The following is an 18,997-nucleotide window of genomic DNA, read 5'->3' as shown; positions in this document are numbered from 1 at the left end:
ATGTACTTGAGCTCTCAGTAATTTATAAGTGTCCAGCTCTGCAGTCTTAATAATATATACTCATTTGGTGAAATATATTTTTGTGCTTTTGTTTTTATGGGTAAGAAGTTATTCGGAAGTATAAGCCCTTGAAAACAAGATAGCTTTATGAACTTTGTGAACATTAGTATTCAAATGATCAATGTACATTTAAAATGCCATTTTCCTCCATACTTTCTTTTCACTTTTGTTCTTTTATCACTATCAGATAGTCAGTTCCCTTTCTCTTGTACTGCAGTATGATGCTACTTTCCTTTGTGGTAAGGATTTGTGATGACATTACAACCAGAGGAAGCAGCTGCTTGCAGAATGTCATTTTTTATTAACTCTGTGTTTCTTATGGCCAGCTGCCAATAATTTCAACATTAATTTTATCCCTTTTCACAACTCATGGCACAGTGGAAATTTTCTTTGCCTAGCCATATGTAGGGTAAATGGTCAGTGATAGTTTACAGATGTCTGCTGCTTAACTGTCTCTGTGCCTCAGTTTTTTTATTTAAAAAGTGGGGATAACACAGTTCCCATATCAAAACAGTCTAGTGAGAACAAAGACATAAAGGTTTTTAGTATTAGCTGTCATCATCATCATCATCGTCATCATCATCGTCATCGGTGGAAATAGGTGGCATTTGCTCTTTCAGTGACATTCAGATTCCTGGGAAAATGTTTTACTTTAGTACCTTTAAGTTGTAGGCCTATTAGGACTAAGATGGGAATGATAGAAATGCTAATGATTCTCAGATACCTTACTTGATTGGAGAATTCTGGTGAATACTAACTTTTAACCGAGGTTAATTATAATGGGGAGGGGGTGTCTTTCAGTAAACTTCTTAAATGTAATTGAGCACAAATAGTGGTAATACCTCCAGATTTCCCTCCAGATTTCTTTGTATCTAACCAAAAGTTCTAGTTAGCCCAGATTAGAAACAAGCATTTGTTGTTGGAAGTTGAAGTTCAGTACTATATTTTACCATCAAGGATGCCAAATGTGGTTTGCTGGGGAGAGCTTAAGAATGCAAAGACCCTGAGATAGAACAGTTCAGATATAAAAACTTAGGGGAAAATATAAAGTTATTAACAATATACTGTTATTTTTTAAACTTTATTATATTTTCAATTTTTTTTCAAAATAGGAAGGAAACATCATATAAAATAATGAGATACTCATGTTCTCCCCCACAAAGTTAAACAGATGTTAGTGTTTTGTTTCATAGCTTTCTTTTCTGGAAGAGAAAATATAAGATGTAGCTAAAATACCATGCCCTTTTCTTCATGTCATCTTCTTTCATTTCCTCAAATATGTATCATATTTTTGTATTTTTATCGTATGCATATGTACCTATGACTATACTTTTATTTTGGTGCATAAAAAATTTTTTTTGCAGTGCTCAAGATCAATGTGTGAAACTTTGTCCAAGTATTTTTTCCTATACTGATGCAGAATGAAATTGCTTCTACTTTAGCCACTGTTTTTAACAGTGCTGCAATAAATATTCTTGTGAAAAACTTGGCATTTTTCTCGCTCATACCTCTTAGAAATTGTATTACTGGATGCCAGAGATTTCGCTTAATGGCACCATCCCTGCCTCACAAGTGCAAGGTCCTGGGTTCGATCCCCAGTACTGGAAAAAAACAACAACAAAAAACCCAAACCAAAAAAACATAGCTTTATCTTTGGGCCAGGTTTGTAGCTCAGTGACGCCATACCTGCCTCGCAAGTGCAAGGTCCTGAGTTCTATGCCTGGTACCAAAATAAAAAGAAATTGTATTACTGGAGTGGGCATCGTATTGCTCATAAAAGGAATTGCAATGGGATATTATCCTATGAACACTTTATATGAGTCCTTCTTTCCTGGCATTCTTGCCAGCACTTATACTTAGATTTTTACTTTTTTGCAAACAATCTCCCCCACCCCAGGGATTGAACTCAGGTCCTTGTATGTGCTACATAAGTGTTCTACCATTGAGCTACATTCCCAGACCTTTTGCTGCTTGTGTGTTTATTTGTTAAAACAGTGTCTCACTGTATATTCCAGGCTGGCCTTGAACTCACTAAGTAGCCTAAGGCTGGCTTCAGACTCCTGGCTATCCTCCTGCCTCAGGCTCCCAAGTGCTGACCTTACAGGTGTGCACCACCACACATGGCCCTTTGCTGGCTTTGATAGATGTAAAATGTAACCTCGTGTTTTAATTTGCGGTTCCCTAATTACCAGTGAGATTGTCTTTTCGTACACAGTTAGTTTTTAAGTTTCCTTCCCTGTGAATTCTCTCCTCATGCCATCTGCCTATGATTCTGTAAGGTTGTAGAACCCAAGGCCTCATGCATGTTAGGCAAGCCTTCTACCACTGAGCTACATCCCTTGCCTTGTTTTAAGTGTTTTAAATTGTGCAAGGATGTGAATATAAATTAATTTTCATTTATACTGCTTGGGATTTGTGCCTCTTAAATCTAAAGACTTATGCCTCCAATTTAACTGGAAAATTCTTCACTATTATCTCTTTTAATTTTGTCTGTATTCATTCTGGAGGAATTTTTAAATTTTTGTTTTATTTATTGGTACTGGAACCCAGGGGCTGTCTACCACTGAGCTACATCTCCATCCTTTTTTTTTTTTTTTTTTTGAGACAGGATCTTGCTGAGTTTCCCAGGCACGATTTGAGTTTGCATCTGCCTCAGCCTCCCTCAGAGCTGGGATTACAGGTGTGTGCCAGCACACCGGGCTAGGAATATCTGTTTAAATGAATGTCAGGCCTGATTCTTAGAATATCTTAAATTGTAAAATATCACACATTCAAAAGAATAACTACATCTGTAGTTGAAATTATAATTCTGAAATAATTATATAAAACAGAACAAACCCATGAGTCCGCTGCCATCAGCTTATGCAAATAAATATTACCAGGGGTACAAGTCAGAGAGTCATCTTACACTGGCTTTTGTGGGGATACAATAAGAGAATTTGGTAAAACTGCCTGAGGTAGGTGCTTAGTAGCTGTTCTTCTTTAAGCAGAGACATGATCAGAGATACGACAGAATGGATTCCAGTATTTGGTAAATTTTGGATAATATTGGTTGAGCGCTTCAAGTACAGAAATAGTAAGTTCTTTACTTTGTCTCATTTAGTCCTCACATGAATTCTTTCTGATTTTTTTGAGACAGGGTCTTACCATGAAGTCCAAACTGGCCTTGAACTCACTATTTGGCATAGACAGGCCTCGAACTTGGGATCCTCATGCTTCAGCCCCACAAGTGCTGATTACAGTTTTATAGAATGATGAGCCACCATGCCCATCTACATCAGCTCTTAAAGAATGAACTGTTATGGGCCGGGGATTTAGTTCAGTGGTTTCGCCGCCTGCTGTGCAAGTGCAAGGACCCGAGTTCGATCCCCGGTACCAAAAAAAACAAAAAAAGAATGAACTGTTATTACAGATTTGGAAGTGAACTTGTGGGCTGTAGTAAATTGGCCAAAAACTCACAGCCACAAAGTGGCAGAGCCTGGGAAGTCTGGATTTCAACTATTTGTACTTTGCTTGCTGCCTGTTAATACCTAAATAGTTCTTTTTATGACACTCAGATTCTATATAATATGGTGTTAATTCGTATTTCTTTATAGTTTTTTGTTGTTGTTGTTGTTTTGGTTTTTATTTTTTGTTCTTCTTTTCTGCACTAGGGATGGAGCCCAGGGCCTGTAAGCATGCTAGGCAAGTGCTGTACTACTGAGCTACATCCCCAGCCCCTGGGTTTGATGAATTTTGAAGGGAAAGGGTGAAGATGTGAAGAAGCATAGTCCTTATTAGGTCTGTGAATAGGGCCATCTTCAAGTCTCAATTTAGACCTTGTCCTTCTCAGGAGAAAATTTCCTAAGACTTGGGATGCCCCCCCGCCGCCCCATGAGCCTGGCTGAATGTTCTGTTTCTCTACCTTGTGCCTGTCCAAATGGACCATATCTCATGCTGCACTGTAAACAGCTATTTAAATGTCTCTGTCCTGATCACATCTGCATCTCCTGCGTTGAGCAGTGGGTCTGGCCCATAGAAGTTCATAAATCATATGTATTCATTCTTTCTTTTTTTGTTTGTTGGTACCGGGAATTGATCTCAGGACCTTGTGCTTGCCAGGCAGGCCTGGAGCCACTGAGCTAAATCCCTGGCCCATTTCATTATTTCTTAATGATGGAGTAATATAAATATTATGTTAAAAGAACTCATAATAAGTATTGCATATTTATTATAGTCCAGATACTATAATTAAATTTTTTATATACTTCACAAATAATTATAATATTGAGTTATAATTTACCTAAACACATTCTCATTTAATCTCTCCATAATCCTGGTAGTTGTATTATTGTTACCTGTTTTACAGATGGTGAGCTGGAGCTTAAGGAGATAAATTGACTTGCCTAAGGTCAACCAGTGTTTTAAGTACTAGAGCCTGGATTAGATCCCATACCTATCTGACTCCAAAGCCTAAGGTCTTGGTGTGTTAGCACATTGGTTCTCTGGGTATTTCCGCAGTAAAGTCAAATTGGAGAAATCGGTTTATTGATCCTTAAAAATTGCTAAGAAGCCTGTCCCAGTGTTGGGACAACTTGCCATGGCAAGAGAGCAACAACAACAATTGAATTCATTTACACAGTGCAGTGATTCCGTTTTGTGCACCTACTTTTAGAGCATGTGCAATGCCAGCATGTATTGACATTAACCTGTTTAAAGAAAATAAAACCACTTTTATATAATATATACCTGTCGCTACAGCAGTTGTCCTGCTTGACACAAGATTGGTGTGATAAGTCTGGTTCAACCAGGTGTGGCAGTGCATACCTATAATCCCAGCCCTGGGGAGGCTGAGGAAGGAGGATTGCTGCAAGTGCAGGCCAGTCTGGGGTACATAGCTAGTTCAAGGCCAGAATTACAGAGTGAGACCCTGACTCAAAAAGCAAAAACTGATCCAGGGCTTTAGTTCAGTGACATCATGTCTGCCTGGCAAGTGCAAGGTCCTGAATTTGATTCCCGGTACCAAAAAAAAACAAAAATAAAAACTAAACAGAAAAGCCTGGTTGACATGTTAGATTTGAATGTGTAACATGAGCAAATTGTGGTGACTATGACCAGCATTGAACATTTTATCCTTAATGAGATGTGAACTGGATAACAGGTAAGGTGAAAATTGTTAATTAAACTGTTTGGTGGCATTGCTGTTAGTTGAAGACAGCGGAGAGACTGAGACAGTAAAAATGTATGCCCTTTAGCCCCTAAACAATAGCTAAAAAATTTTTTTTTTAATTTCACATTTTGAGTAATACCAAAGGGCTTTTTTGAGAGTTGGAGTACTGAATATTGAGCTCAGGACCTTCACACTGAGCTACATCCTCAGCTCTGTTTTTTAATTTCTTTTCTTTTTTTTTTTTTAAATTAAATTATTTTACTGGAAAAAACATGCCACTTTGAGCACCAGAGCAAAAGACCACTGCAATCGGTGAGGCAGGTCAGCTGACAAGAACAGAAGGCTCAAGGCAGGCCTGGGGCCTGGCCACAGCCCCCGGGAGGGGTCAGGCCAAATGCACCGGGGTCCCACAGTGTTTGTGCCCCAAGTCGATGGCCTTGCTCACGATGGCATCCGAGCTGTCCTGGGGAATATTTTCCAGGAACTTTGTGATCTTCTCTGCACTGTTCAGTGCCATTACTTTTATTTTAAAAGTTAATAAAATTTCCACAGCTACAAAAACTAGGATCTTACAGGATCCACTTACAACTTTATCCCAAACCCTCTGTAAGCTGGATTCAGCCAGGCATCCCGTAAAGCACCTCTTGAACCAGAGATCGCAGGGCAGCTTGGACACCGCAGAGCAGAACTTCAGATGACTCAGCAGTCTGCCATCTTCCAGATTCAAGTATTGTTCCAAAGCCTTTGGCTGCTGTGGCAAAGAATCCCGGTACTTGTTATTTAACTGGTTCACAAAGCATCGGATGATCCAGTAGCAGTCCACACTATCTTCCACCATCTCTTCCATGGCTTTAGCAATGGCAAGAAAGACTTCATCTTCTGGCTCCAGTGGAAAGGAGGGACTTCGAGGCAACTTCCCAGACTCCAGCTGATACATGCGAAGATAGACTTCTTCCTGAGGGGTGGCATCACTGACGAAGCGAATCACTTTCAGGGCGTGAAGGACGTCACAGTATTGATCCTTGCGGTACATCATCACCTGGGTGTGAGACTCATGGTGGGGAGGCAGGATCCCTAGAAGCACCTTCCATCCCAATGCTCGGTACATGGATGGGAGAGGGAACCTCTGGCTAAAAGTACAAAGTTTCTCAATATCCAAACGGTCATCCTTCAGGAGGATTTCCAATGACTTCTTTTCTTCAACTCCACTAAACCCCACTTTCTCATAATATACTGAACGAAAGTCTCTCTGAGAGTCTTCAGTCATGTTTCATTCTTGGAGGAGAGAAAGGAGAAAGCCGGGTTGGGGCCAGGGTCCGCGGGAGGCAGCGGAAACCAGGCAGTGGGCGCTGCTGGACCGCAGGGTCTGGGCACGCGGGGGCAGGCGGCGTCGGGACACCTGCGCGCGCCGGGCCGGCCGGGGAGCTGCGACCCCGACGCCGCCGCAGCCACACCGGCCGCCAGATGTCTGTTTTTTAATTTCTCGAGGCAAGGTCTAAGTTGCTAAATTGGCCAGACTGGTCTTGAATTTTTAGTCCTTCCTCAACCTTCCAGAGGGCTGGTATTACAGCTGTGCACCCCCATGCTTGGCTTTCCCCCCTCAGTAGAATCGTATCTGTGATTTACAGTTTGGCTGTGGTAGAGTTGTATTTTGGTAAAAGGACCTTGGAATTTAATGGAGTGTTCTTGGTAGGTGCTACTTCTAGAAATGAACGTTTACAGTTCTTCCGAGCTGACACTGACACATAAATGACATCGTATGTAGACAGTTGAGAGTTTTATGGGGAGATAACAAAGGAGACATGGGCTAATAGATTTGTTTCTTCTTTCAGACCGGTCGAATTGACAAATCCTACCCTACAGTATGTGGCCACACAGGACCAGTGCTGGATATAGACTGGTGCCCGCACAATGATCAGGTCATTGCCAGCGGTTCAGAGGACTGCACGGTTATGGTAAGCATGTGTGCAGGCCAGTGAGACTCGCCTGCAGCCCTCTCTTCTCTCCCCCCACTCCCTCCAGCAGTTTGGCTGTTATCTGTTGGATTGTATAAGGATTTAGCTACATAAAAGCTTAACTATAGAGATAAACCTTTTATAGCCCCTTTTATGAACAGGCCGTACTCTATTGTCTTTGCTCTTATTTTGTGTGAATATATATGTGCACATGATTATTGACAGTTTAGCGTTGTTTTGTGCGAAGATTTAAGGAAAATTAAAATGACTTTCTAATAATTCTGTGAATGCTGTTTGATTACTTGCCCTCCTATGCCCCCAAAAGGACAGAAAATACTGCTGTTACAAACTTCATGTTACAGTGCAGTAAGATGCCAACAGTTATGCAGATAAAATGGGATATGTAATAGGTATTGAGATAGTAAAAGTTTGAACACATGTTTATCCCCAAGGTAATGTCAGAAGGTGTTTTCTGTTCAGTGGACCTTGTTTATGAAAGTCTGTTTTATTTTTTTGATTTTCTGAGGCAGGGTCTCCCTTTGTAGTTCAGGCTGGCCCTGAACTCACTATGTAGCCCAGGCTGGCCTCAAACTCGGGCGGCGATCCTCCTGTTTCAGCTTTCCAGGTGCTGGGATTCCAGGCATGCACCACCACACCCGGCATGAAAGTCTATTTTTATGAAGAGAAATAAAAAACTTCCCTCATTTAGATTCCAAAAGTACAGTGTATATGAAGGCAGACTTTGGAATACTTTTTTTTTTGGCAGTCGGTGTCTTGCCATTTTACCCAGCCTGGCCTCAAACTCCTGGGCTCAAATATCCATCTGCCTCAGCCTCCTGAGTAGCTGGGACTACAGGTGGGCACTAGTGTGCCCAGCTCAAGAGTGCTTTTTAATGTAAAGTTTCTTGTTCTTGTCTATTATCTTTACCTTAAAATAATGATTATTGATTTGGATAAGTTTTTATATTTGCCCAAATTATATTGTAAAAGTTACACAAAAACATGATTTCAGGGGAGCACTGCTGCCCCAGAGATAAGTGAAGTTCACCCCTAATTTTCTAAGTATTCTCACACATGAAGTGTAGAAAACTTGGAGGGGACACTACTACTTTTTTTTTTTTTCCGGTGGTACTGGAGATTGAACCCAGTACCTTTGTGCTGAACTAAACTAACCAAACCGCCCCCCCCCTTTAATTTTTTATTTGGAGACAGGGTCTTGGTAGTTGCCCAGGCTAACTTGCTATCCTGCCTCAGCCTTCCAGAGTACTGGGATTATAGGCATGCATCACCACATGTAACGAGCAACACTACTTTTATATTCTTTTTTGTTGTCTGTGGACCAACACATTGTTTGGAATGATCTATTCATGAAATTATTTTACATAAACAAATTAATTCCTAACTGTGTTGTTTAAACATCTACCCACTTTTCCTCATGGTCTGAGAATGACTCCTCCTATGATCTCGTAATTTTGGCAGCTAAAGCATATTAAAAAATATGCTGCTGCTAAAAGGAATTGTTCTGTTCAATGTGCCCTGCTAAACTGATATTTTTAATGGCTACAGACACATTTTGCTAAAGGAAAGGAACATCATTTAGACCCCATGCTAGATTCTTGAACTCAGAGTCTTAGTTGCTTTTGAAGAGGCAGGTTTAACCTACCTTGTTCTCTCCCTGACTACAGACTTCCTTTAAAAATATAACAGCAGCAAAAATGGCATGGTGGTGTATGCCCTTAATCTCAGCACTGAAGGAGGGTGAAGCAGGAGAATCACAAGTTTGAGTCCTACCTGGTCAACTTAGCAAAACTTTGTCTCAAAATAAAAAAATAAAAAGGGAATGTAGTTTAGTGGTAGAATCCCCACGCACCCCCCCAACCCTGACCCCCAGCCCATTCAATCCCTGGTACTGCAAGAAAAAACCCCAAAACACAAGTCTTTATACTGTAAAACACAGAAAAGCACACCAAAGACTTAAATGGTTCAAGTGACAAAGTGAACCGTGTGAGTTGAGTAACACTCTGTAACAGCCCCATGTCAAGACCTAGAACTTCCTCACCTGTGTACTCGGATGCTTGCTCTCTATGCCTCATTGCTATCACAGCCCCCCTCCTAACAGCTGCTGTCCCAGCTGTTAGGACACTCACTTCCTTTCCTCTCTGGAAGGCATTCATCAACCAAGAGACTATTAACGTAGTCCTACCAGTTAAAAAAACTTACTATGTCCTCTTTTAAGTTTCTCTAAGTTCCTGTTCCATCCTGACAGTGTTTTCTCCCTTGGCCTGTCTTTTTGGCTCTCTGTGCCCTATGGTGTCCACTGTGCTCTTTGTCTGTTTCCTGCAAACTGACAGCTGGATCCCGAGGTGTGGGATTTAGCTTCAGTCTCTTGGGCAAGACTATTGCTAGTGTTAGGTTCTTCTATTAGGAGGTGAGTGACACACAGTTTTTGTTTTATTGTTTCTGGTGCAGCTATTGGTACTTAATGCCCAGATGCAGTAATTCATTATGGGTCAAAAATGATATGAAATTATTAAATTAAATTATTGATTGATTGATTGGTACTGGGAATTGAACCCAGTGCCTTCGCACTGAGCTACATGCCCACTCCCTTTCTATTTTTTGAGACAGGGTCTTGCTAGGTCACTAATTGCCGAGGCTGGACTTGAACATGTGATCCTCCTGCCTCAGCCTCCTAGAGTGCTGCGATCACAGGTGTGCGCCACCATGCCTAGCTAGAAATTGTTGCGGTACAAGATACAGTTCCATGAAACCCCCTCAGAATACTCCCCCTCCTTTGGAACCCACTTATCCCAGTGTTCTTGCCGCTTTCTGAAGCAGATTTGGAAGTCGTCTTCAAATCACTTGTAGATTGCTTATCCCTAGTACAATGTAAATGCTTTATAAATAATTCTTATACTATATTGTTTAGGGAATAATGACAAGATAAAAAATATGCATTTGTTCAGCACGGATGCCAATTTTCCCTTGAATTTTTGATCTGCAATTGATTGAGGCCTTGGATGTAGAACTCATGAATATGGGGGGGGGCAACTGGGTATTGTTTGATTTTTCTTTTGGCAAACTGTTGCTGTTAAAGCCAAATAGTAATCTAATTTTCTTTCCCTTTTAACCATATGTAACTCTATACTAGATACTCCTAGTTTTTGTTGTTGTTGTTAAAATGTAGTTGATTTTATCAGAATATTATTGGCCATTCAGAGTGATACACACACACATACACACGTATGTGTATATGTGTGTGTGTGTATATATATATATATATATATATATATATATATATATATCCCTCCCCCCCGTACTAGGACTGAATTGATATATATGATGTGCTTTTTCAATAAATAGTTTCAAATCTTTTTTTTTTAGCAAATTTTTCTCAAATTATAGTTTTTAGTATGTGTTCTGTTCCCTCACTTTGGGTTTCTTCCTCGGGGACTTCTGTTATCTATATACTTTGTCTTCAAATTTGTCCTTTTCTAAAACTCTTCATTGTTTTAGAGTTTGGTTTTTTTTCTTTTACCTCTTATTTTTTGGAGGGGAATTTTTATTACTTATATGTATAGACTTAACAGTGTACATTTAGTCTAGCTTAGTGGGAAGTTCTGTAGCCTTTGCCTTTTCCAGCTGGGCAATTTGAGACACAGATTTGGGAATAGACATTTCCTCCCCAGCAACAGCGGATCTGTCATTGCAGTTGGTCCTGATAGCTTCCACCAGGTTGGCCAGCGCTCCCTTGTTTCCAGGCTGACCCATGTGAAGGCAGCCTTGGTGTGGGTCTTCTTGTGGACCAGACAGTGCTGTCTGGCCTTGCCCTTGATAAAGTGGCTGGGAAACATCCACCTTACAACACAGGTCAGACAGGAAGACAAACCAGATCAGTGGGATCCATGTCATGTCCAGTCCCCACTGGCTGGGCTTGTTTTCCACCAAAGTGACGACACTATTAACCCTTGCTCAAACAAAATGTGATTTCATAGTGGAGACTTTTTTTACTGGCAGCTTGCTCTTTAGCTGAAGCCAGGCAATTTCTCTTGCCTCTCTTATTTGTCTCCGCTGTGGTTTCAGGGGTCAGCTTGAGGAAGCAGTTGGGTAGCTTTTGGCAGATTAGGCCTGGGTGCACTGGTTTATAGTAGGTAGCACTTTTGGTGGTTATAGAGAATATCGCTTTGCTGCTGCAACCATGTGTAGCAGGACTGTTTGACAGAACGGGTGAGATCCCTTTTGGGCTGGATGTCCTGTCCAGTGCCAGACTGTTTAGATATCCTCTCAAATGGAGGATTTACGGCATTGGCCACCTCCTTCTTCACGACAGGTAGGGCTGGGGCTCCCTTCTTCCCCTTGGCCTTCTTTCCTTTCAGCATCTCAGGCAGCTGGAGGAGAGAGCTGTCTCTTGGGCATATTGTTGTGTTTATTTGCTTTTATGTTCTTTCTTGGTTAGACTTCATTTCTTTCTCTTTTTTTGGTACCGGGGATCAAACTTGGGACTTTGTGCTTGTGAGGCCAGCATCAGAACCACTGAGCTAAATCCCTGGCCCTAGACTTCATTTCTTAAAGCAATTTTTCTTTTATTTCTAATTTTTTCTTGATTTCTGTTACTCTTATTTTTTAGTTTAAGTTCTGATTTCTGATGTTTCATGTTGTATTTTCTTAATGTCCTTTATCTCATTTTGGAATAGTATATTAACAGTTTGTCTTTGGCACTTCTCTAGTATTCTTGTATTGCCTATAAGGGTGTTATTCTGTGCCTTCCTTTTCTTACAGTCATTTTGAGACTCTTTTTAAAATTAGCTTATTTTTGTGTGAATTTATCTTTCCAAAGTTATCAGAAGGTAGCTTGGTTCAGATAGCTTTTCTGACTACCCAGAGCTTCTTCAGATGGTGTTCTGAAGTATGGCAGCTTGCTTTCTGAGATTTCCTAGCCTGCATTTCTATAGCTTTTCTCATTCCCCTCTTATTCCTACCCTGCTCAAATTTGATTCCCTGGGGTTTCTCCTCCAGGTGGTGCCACTCTGGAACAGAGTCCTCTCTGGTTGGTCTTTAGAATACTGGGTCTAGTGTGCACCTGCTCCTTCAGGTGCTTCCTCTGTACTCAGTGGCAGTGGGGAGACCATGGCTGGTCTCAGTCTGGCCTGTTGGTCTCAGGTCTGACATGTGACCCCAGCGCATACTCTGGTCTGATAGCATACAGGTCGTGGAGCTCTTGGGGGTTTGCCTACAGTCACTTGTATTTTGGGATCAGGACCTAGGCTTGGTTTGTTTTGTATGTATGTATGTATGTATGTATGTATGTATTTATGGTACTGGGGATCGAACTTAGGACCCTGCACCTGCAAGGCAGGCAGCGGAACCACTGAGCCAAACCCCTGGCCCTGTTGTTTTATTTTGAAACAGGGTCTTGCTATATAGTTCAGGCTGGCCTCAAATTCTTGGCTATCCTCCTGCCTCAGCCTCCCAAGTGCTGGGATAGCCGGTGTGTGCCACCATACCTGGCTCATGACCTAGTTTCGTGTAAATACTATCCCTGAGGGTTTTGTTTTGTTATCTGCTGTTGTTTTTATGGAGAGATTTGGGAAAATCTGAAAATTATGCTACCAGTGAAGCCACCATTTTCCCAGAATCCTCTCATGTTACCCTTCTATGAGTATTGCTGAGTGAACACTTTATAAATTAATGCTTTAGGATAAATCTTTCTAATTTTTTAAACCCTGAAGTATTGAGCTGATATCTAAATCACTCTTTAATCACTTAATGCCCCCCAAATCACGTGTTATTATTGGTGTAATTGAAGCTTTTACAGCTTTGCAGCTGAAATAAAATTTTAAAGAAATATTTTATCTTCTCCTGTTTCTTAATACCTCATTTCCACTTTGCTCTCCTAAAGGTAAAAGAACCCTGTAAAATAGATCAAATGGTTTCAAGTAATACCATCTCCCCTTTTTAAAGAGAAAAGGGCTCAGAAGTTTTTCAAGGGTAGGCTCTTGGTAGTGATTCCTCATCTATAAATGGTAACAAACGGTAGATCAGGTAGCAAGGCCTTGTTCCAGGGGAGGAAGGGACAGAGAAGGGCTGGAGACTAGGAGTTGGGAGCACAGGCAGGTGCACAAAGGCTCTCAGCTTCAGTTACTTTACATATAAAATAGACTTATAATAATAATTATAATGCCTACAGAGTGGATCAAAAGGAAGGCATTTATATATATATGTTATTTTTTGTAATGAGTTTGAATGAGTTCCTATTCAAAGTACAATTCATGGTAGTAAGAATACCTTTAATGGACATTTGGTAGAAAATACAGTAGAGTGGGCTAGGAATTTAGCTCAGTGGTGCCACACCTGCCTTGCTAGCACAGGATCCTTCGTTTGATCCTTGGTGGTGTTGGGGAGATAAAATACAGTAGAGCCAGGGATTCAACTAAGTGGTTCTGCCACCTGCCTCACAGGCACAAGATCCTGAGTTCGATCCCTGGTACCAAAAGAAGGAAAGAAAGAAAATACAGTAGAGCTGGTTTATCAAATGAACTGTGAAAAGATAAAATCAGTTTTAAAAACTGCTTTTGGAATTGTGAAGTCCATTAAACCCCAAGCATTTAAGCATTGTTTGTTAATTTTGTAAGCACTGACTGATAGTGAATGTTACTCTCATTGCAGATCTAGAAGAAGGGAGGCCAGCCTTAATGGGTGTTTCTCCGTGCTTTAAAGGTGGCTCCCTTAAGCAGCCTCAGAGTAACTTAAATTGACAATGTTTACCATTATGTACTACTTTTTGAAGCAGTGTTTGATGTCACAAACAGCAATTATGTGAACCCTCCTCCCAGAACGTACACTTTGTTCCTGGATTTTCCAAATTTTGGTACTGTGAGTTCTTCAACAAAATCTTCATATAGAGAGTTCTTGAGATTGTGGCTTCTAATTATTTTACTTGGAGAAATTTTAGCTTCAAGAAAATAATAGTACTTTAAATAATACAAAGAGTCAGGTTATATTTAGTGAATGTTGTTGATTACCCTTATTTGCAGGGTAGTAATCAAACACAAATGCAAGGGAGGGAGGCTAATTCAGACAATGGGATCGTGTATTTCTTTCAAAGTCTGGAGATGGAACAATCTTGCAAGCATGAGTCTTAACTGTCTTCACTTACATACCCTGAATGGCCCCAAATTACTAAGTTTAAATGAACACTTTCCCCTTTCTCCCAAATCAATCATATTTTCCTACAGAGATCAACAATTTAAACTCCCTGTCTTGTTCATTTTTGCTTCTGTTGTAAATTTTCCCAGTAAACATCATGTCTTAAAATAGAAATGGAAGTGGTATTGTGGTTCCTGTCAGTCATAGCAGGGCTTCATAATATTTTCATTGTGTACAGATTGCAGGTGGACCATTTACCAGCAGGCATTATGACTGTGGCAGATCAGAACCCAGCACTTGGTCCCTGATTTTCCCAAATCCACTGTTGTGGTGCATTTGGAGCTGCTGGGTCAGTGGTTCTGCAGGGGATTATGCCGCTCTCCAATTGCTACCAAATATATATGCTTCTTCCTGTTTCAGGGTTGTCCCTCCCTCATTTCCCCTTAGGAGTTGGTCTCCTTAATTTTTAAATGATACAGCTTTCTTGAGGAATAGCCTTTTTTTTTTTTGGCTGTAACTCTGGCTCCTAGACCAGTAGCAAGTTTCTGATGGATAATTAAAATAGGAAAGCAGAGTCTGAAACACTTTGTGTGTGCTTTCAATTTGTGCTGTTAGAAAAATAAAACCATTAAACTTACTGTGCTTTGCTACTTGAGAGAACCCTGTTTCTTACTGTTCTTTTCCTCCTTGTTGGGGCTGTCCTTTCCCACACAGTTTCACATGTGAAATGGATGCCAGTGGTACAGTAGTTGAGAACATGTGCTTGAAGTTATTTTTTTCCAGAACCTTGATGGGTTTTCAGTGATTGATTCACTTTTTCATCTGGAAGCCCTTGGGACTGATTGTGTTTTTGTCCTTTCTTTCAAAACAAAACAGAACATTGCCATAGTACTGTGTTGTCCAAGTAGAAAATTTCAGGAACCCAAACAGCCGTATTTTTTGAAGTGGGAGGGGCAGTGTGTGTGAGGTGCCCACTCTGGACGTGGTAAAGAATGTCTTCATTTTCCTTCCTGCATGTTGCATGTTTTTCAGAAAGCTGGTTGGTATTAGAGCACAAGTCTGCAGCCACAGAGCAGAGCAAAAAGCTCATGGGACTGTGCAGAGGCTCAGTTTGTCCTCACTGTGCTAATTGGCCTAGGCATAAACTAAAGCTTTCACACATAGGATATCTTGGATGTAAATTAGTATTAAAATTAGTTGAATCGCTTCTCGGCCTTTTGGCTAAGATCAAGTGTAAAATTAGTTGAGCACAGTGCTGAGTAATTTGAAGACAAGGCTTCTCCTGAGAAATGCTGATGTTCAGATCTAACAATAAATACATGCAGGGTCATAGTGGTCATAATAACAGCAAGAGGAGCAGTCATGAGCACAGAATTGAAATTTCTTTTGCTAGGCATTGTTCTAAGTCTTTGTGTGTGTGATGGTATTTAATCATTGCAACAGCACAGCTAAGGCAGGAGCATGACCCATCATAACTTAAACAACGCTCGCAGAGTGGCAGTTCCGTCAAAGGTCACATGACTGATAAGGGGCACATCCACAGCCTCATCTTTCTTGCTCCAAAGCCTGTGCTCCTTCCTGTTGGCAGTATTTCCCACTAGGACAGTACTATGCAAAATGTTTTAGCTCATCTGACCTTTCCAGTAACCCCTCTGCAAGACAGCTGGTGCTGCCTCAGCATCAAACAAGAAAGTGGAGGATTCCAGAAGTCCAGTCCCTTTGAATGCTAGCATGGCTAATTATGTCCTGGCTCCAACAGGAGCTTGAACTTTCTGACACCCAGGCCAGTGTCCAGATTATGTGTACTACGTGTCACTTTCTGCTCTTTGTTGGCCCTGAGCTGCAGGAGGCAAGACCTTCAGCCCACACGGATAGGCCATTACCCAGAAGTGACGTACAGTCCTAAGCAGAGCAGAGAGCCATGTGGAAACAGGCCTGTGGGCACCAGCCAGAGGATGTGTGTTCTCACTATGGAAAGACTTACAGCTCTTTCCCATAGTCCACAGTGGAGAACAACACCCCTTTATTTACCAGCAGACCCTAGGGTTCTGTTGTCTTTTTATTTTGTTTCACAGACTTCCCCAGTCACTTCCTTGTACACTTCAGTCCCCAGGCCTTCAGCATTATCTTTTGACTCCCGTGCCTTTTCCCTGCTGACCCCTCAGCCAGCCTTTCTGAAGCATTGTTTAGATGCTTTTTAGATGCTTTTTAGAAAATTACTTTCTTCATCTGTGCTGTTTATTTTGAAATGGGTTACTTGATTTTCTTCTTTTCTGTCACTTAACTTCATTCTTCAAGTTCATCTCTCCTCATAGAACTTACCTGCATGAACCACACTTGGTCAACAAGAAGGTAACTGTTGACACTTGCATTTTCATTCTGCACTCAGCTGACATGGGCCCAGCCTTGGTTACACTTTGTGGTCTCCTAGTGAATAATACAAGAAATAACAGTAGCTATCCTTGCTGAGTGTCAGCCTCCTGCTGGGCTCTGTTCTAAATGTGTTAGATTCATGTTAGCACATTAGTCCTCAGCCACCCCACTGAGGACAAGTTCATTATTCTCCCCATTGTATAGATGAGGAAGTTTAAGGCCCAGAAAGGTTAGATGAATGTGCCAAGGTCGCAGTGCTGATATGTGGCAGAAGCAGGTTTTGTGCCATCAGTCCGGGTAGAGTCCATCTTAACAGGCTTAGTGTACATAGTTTGTGTACCATTTTGGAAGTACTGTTTGGTGCAAGGCTTTATTAACTCACTTAATCCTTATAGCAACCTAGCCGGTACTTAGGTTTCAGTTACTTTTTTGCCCAGGATCATCACAGTAAGTTGCCTGGGCAGGAATTGAACCAGGGATCACCTACCTCCAGGGTCCACTGTTTAACTGTGTCACACCACTTGTATTTGCTGCCTTTACTTTTCAGTCTGATAGAAGCCTTCTGCTTTATGTTAGACCATAAACTCCTCCAGAGCAGAGTCCGTCTGTGTTCATCACCCATTGCCAGACCCGCCTTAGAGTGGCTACTCAATGAATGTGTTGCCTGAATGTGTGTAACCAAGCTATTAAAATAGGTGTTGGAATAAACTTAGTGGAGGGAACCATTAAATCTGTGGAAAGTACAGTAAGAAGGAATGGTTTTTTCTCATTTAAAGATTATATAATAAATGTTTTGCTCTACCATTAAAATTTCCTGTCAGTTCAAGTGATAGATGGCTAGAAGAGAAGCTAGAGAAAGGAAAAAGTGAAGTCCTGTTATGAGTTCTGATTTCTGCCCTTATATTTAAGGATGGAAAGGTTGATTATAACCAAAGCTCCAGTCACCTCACACCTTGGGGATTTGGAAAGCTTAGTACTTATTCTCTGGTCAGTCCTGAACGGGTCCTCGCAGTCCATGGTTAGGGTGCCATCTGGAGGCGGCAGGTGGTATTACCACTCAGTTCTAAGCCTGGATCCGAAACATCTTGCAAGATGCATTTCCTGTTGAGTCACCGAAGTCTCATTTCATAGTTATTTCTCTGCCGACTTTATGCTTTGATCAAATCAGTGGCCATTGTTTTCTTTTTGTTCTGACCCACATTTCAATCTGCTTTATATTCAAATAATCAATTTCAGTTCAGGGCTGTTTTGCTAATCATAAAGCCTTGAATGAAGGGCATGTGAGGATGAAAGCAAATACATTGTGCTGAAGGGGAAGCAGTTGCCCCCGCTCTGCCAGGGGACAGAGGGCATGGTCCAGAGTCTGTTTGGCAGTAGGCCATGGTCTGGGTGAGGGAGAGACAGAGGCAGGGAAGGTGTCTTTTGGCCTTCTGTACTTGTTCACGCCTAGATTGTGTAAAATCTGTGGAATGGTGGTGGTTCCGGGGCAGTCAGGTGAGGTCTAGACTTGGACCCTCAAAAGACAAGTTTATTCTGCCATGATTTGCATAAGAGGTTATGTTTACCTTGAGTAGAACAGCAAGCGCATCGCTCAACTCATGATTTTTCCCCACTCATCAGGACTGCAGACTTTTTGTTCCCATGTTTTGCAGGACACCCAAACAGCTGAACCTTAAATACTCATCTAGTCCAGAGCTGTGCCCTCCATTAAGCAACTGAACACAGACAGTTGTTTCTCTTCTCCTTAAAAAATCCCCTCAAAAAAAAAAAAAAAACCCTCAGAGGGAAATTCTGTTTCTCACTTGTTCCACTGTTGAAGTGATTTTTCACTGACAAGTTTAAAATTTTTTGTGAAGTAATTCCTTAAAATCCTTGGTGATGGTAAATTTACTTATTTTAATCCTCATGTGTGTGAGGCTAATCATTTTAAACTTCAGCCTTTTCACAGACTTAGACATTCCTTACTATCTGGTGGGAGGGTTGCTGCTGTTCCACTCACCTGCAACTCGTCCCTCTCTTCTTGGAGGGCATCTGCTTCTCTATCTTTGAAACTGTGGATTTCCAGGCCGGGGATTTAGCTCAGTGGTTCTGCCACCTGCCTCACAAGTGCAAGGTCCCGAGTTCGATCCCCCGTACAAAAACAAAAACAAAACAACAACCAAAATAACTGTGGCTTTCCATTATTAAGCAGATGCCCCTTGTTCCTTCTGCTTCTATGCTTTCTCGCTTTTTCCCCCTTCAACTAGGTGTGTCCCCAGTTAGGGTATGGTGACTCTTCCACATGTCTATACCACTCAAGAGCATTTTTAAAGAC

The 18,997-nt window shown here is 41.3% G+C and overlaps 1 protein-coding gene and 1 pseudogene across 4 annotated transcripts in view; one reads left to right on the top strand and one right to left on the bottom strand.

Annotated features, from left to right (window-relative positions):
- Positions 1-18,997, top strand: part of Coro1c (coronin 1C) — an 88,141-nt gene that overhangs the window by 55,010 nt on the left and 14,134 nt on the right. For all 4 annotated transcript variants that reach the window (XM_004843629.4, XM_087198350.1, XM_087198349.1 and 1 more), the window contains one exon: positions 7,042-7,164. In XM_004843629.4, the coding sequence (XP_004843686.1) occupies positions 7,042-7,164 (123 nt within the window). The remainder of the gene's footprint in view (positions 1-7,041; positions 7,165-18,997) is intronic.
- On the bottom strand, positions 5,470-6,539 carry LOC106009304 (TBC1 domain family member 7 pseudogene; annotated as a pseudogene).

Source organism: Heterocephalus glaber, unplaced genomic scaffold (genome assembly GCF_053883595.1).
Source record: "Heterocephalus glaber isolate CG9 unplaced genomic scaffold, H.glaber_assembly_v1.0 deba00001687, whole genome shotgun sequence".
In the NCBI taxonomy this organism is placed as follows: Eukaryota; Metazoa; Chordata; class Mammalia; order Rodentia; family Bathyergidae; genus Heterocephalus; species Heterocephalus glaber.
Note: the sequence above shows the minus strand (reverse complement) of the source record. Positions and strands in the feature narration are given on the sequence as shown.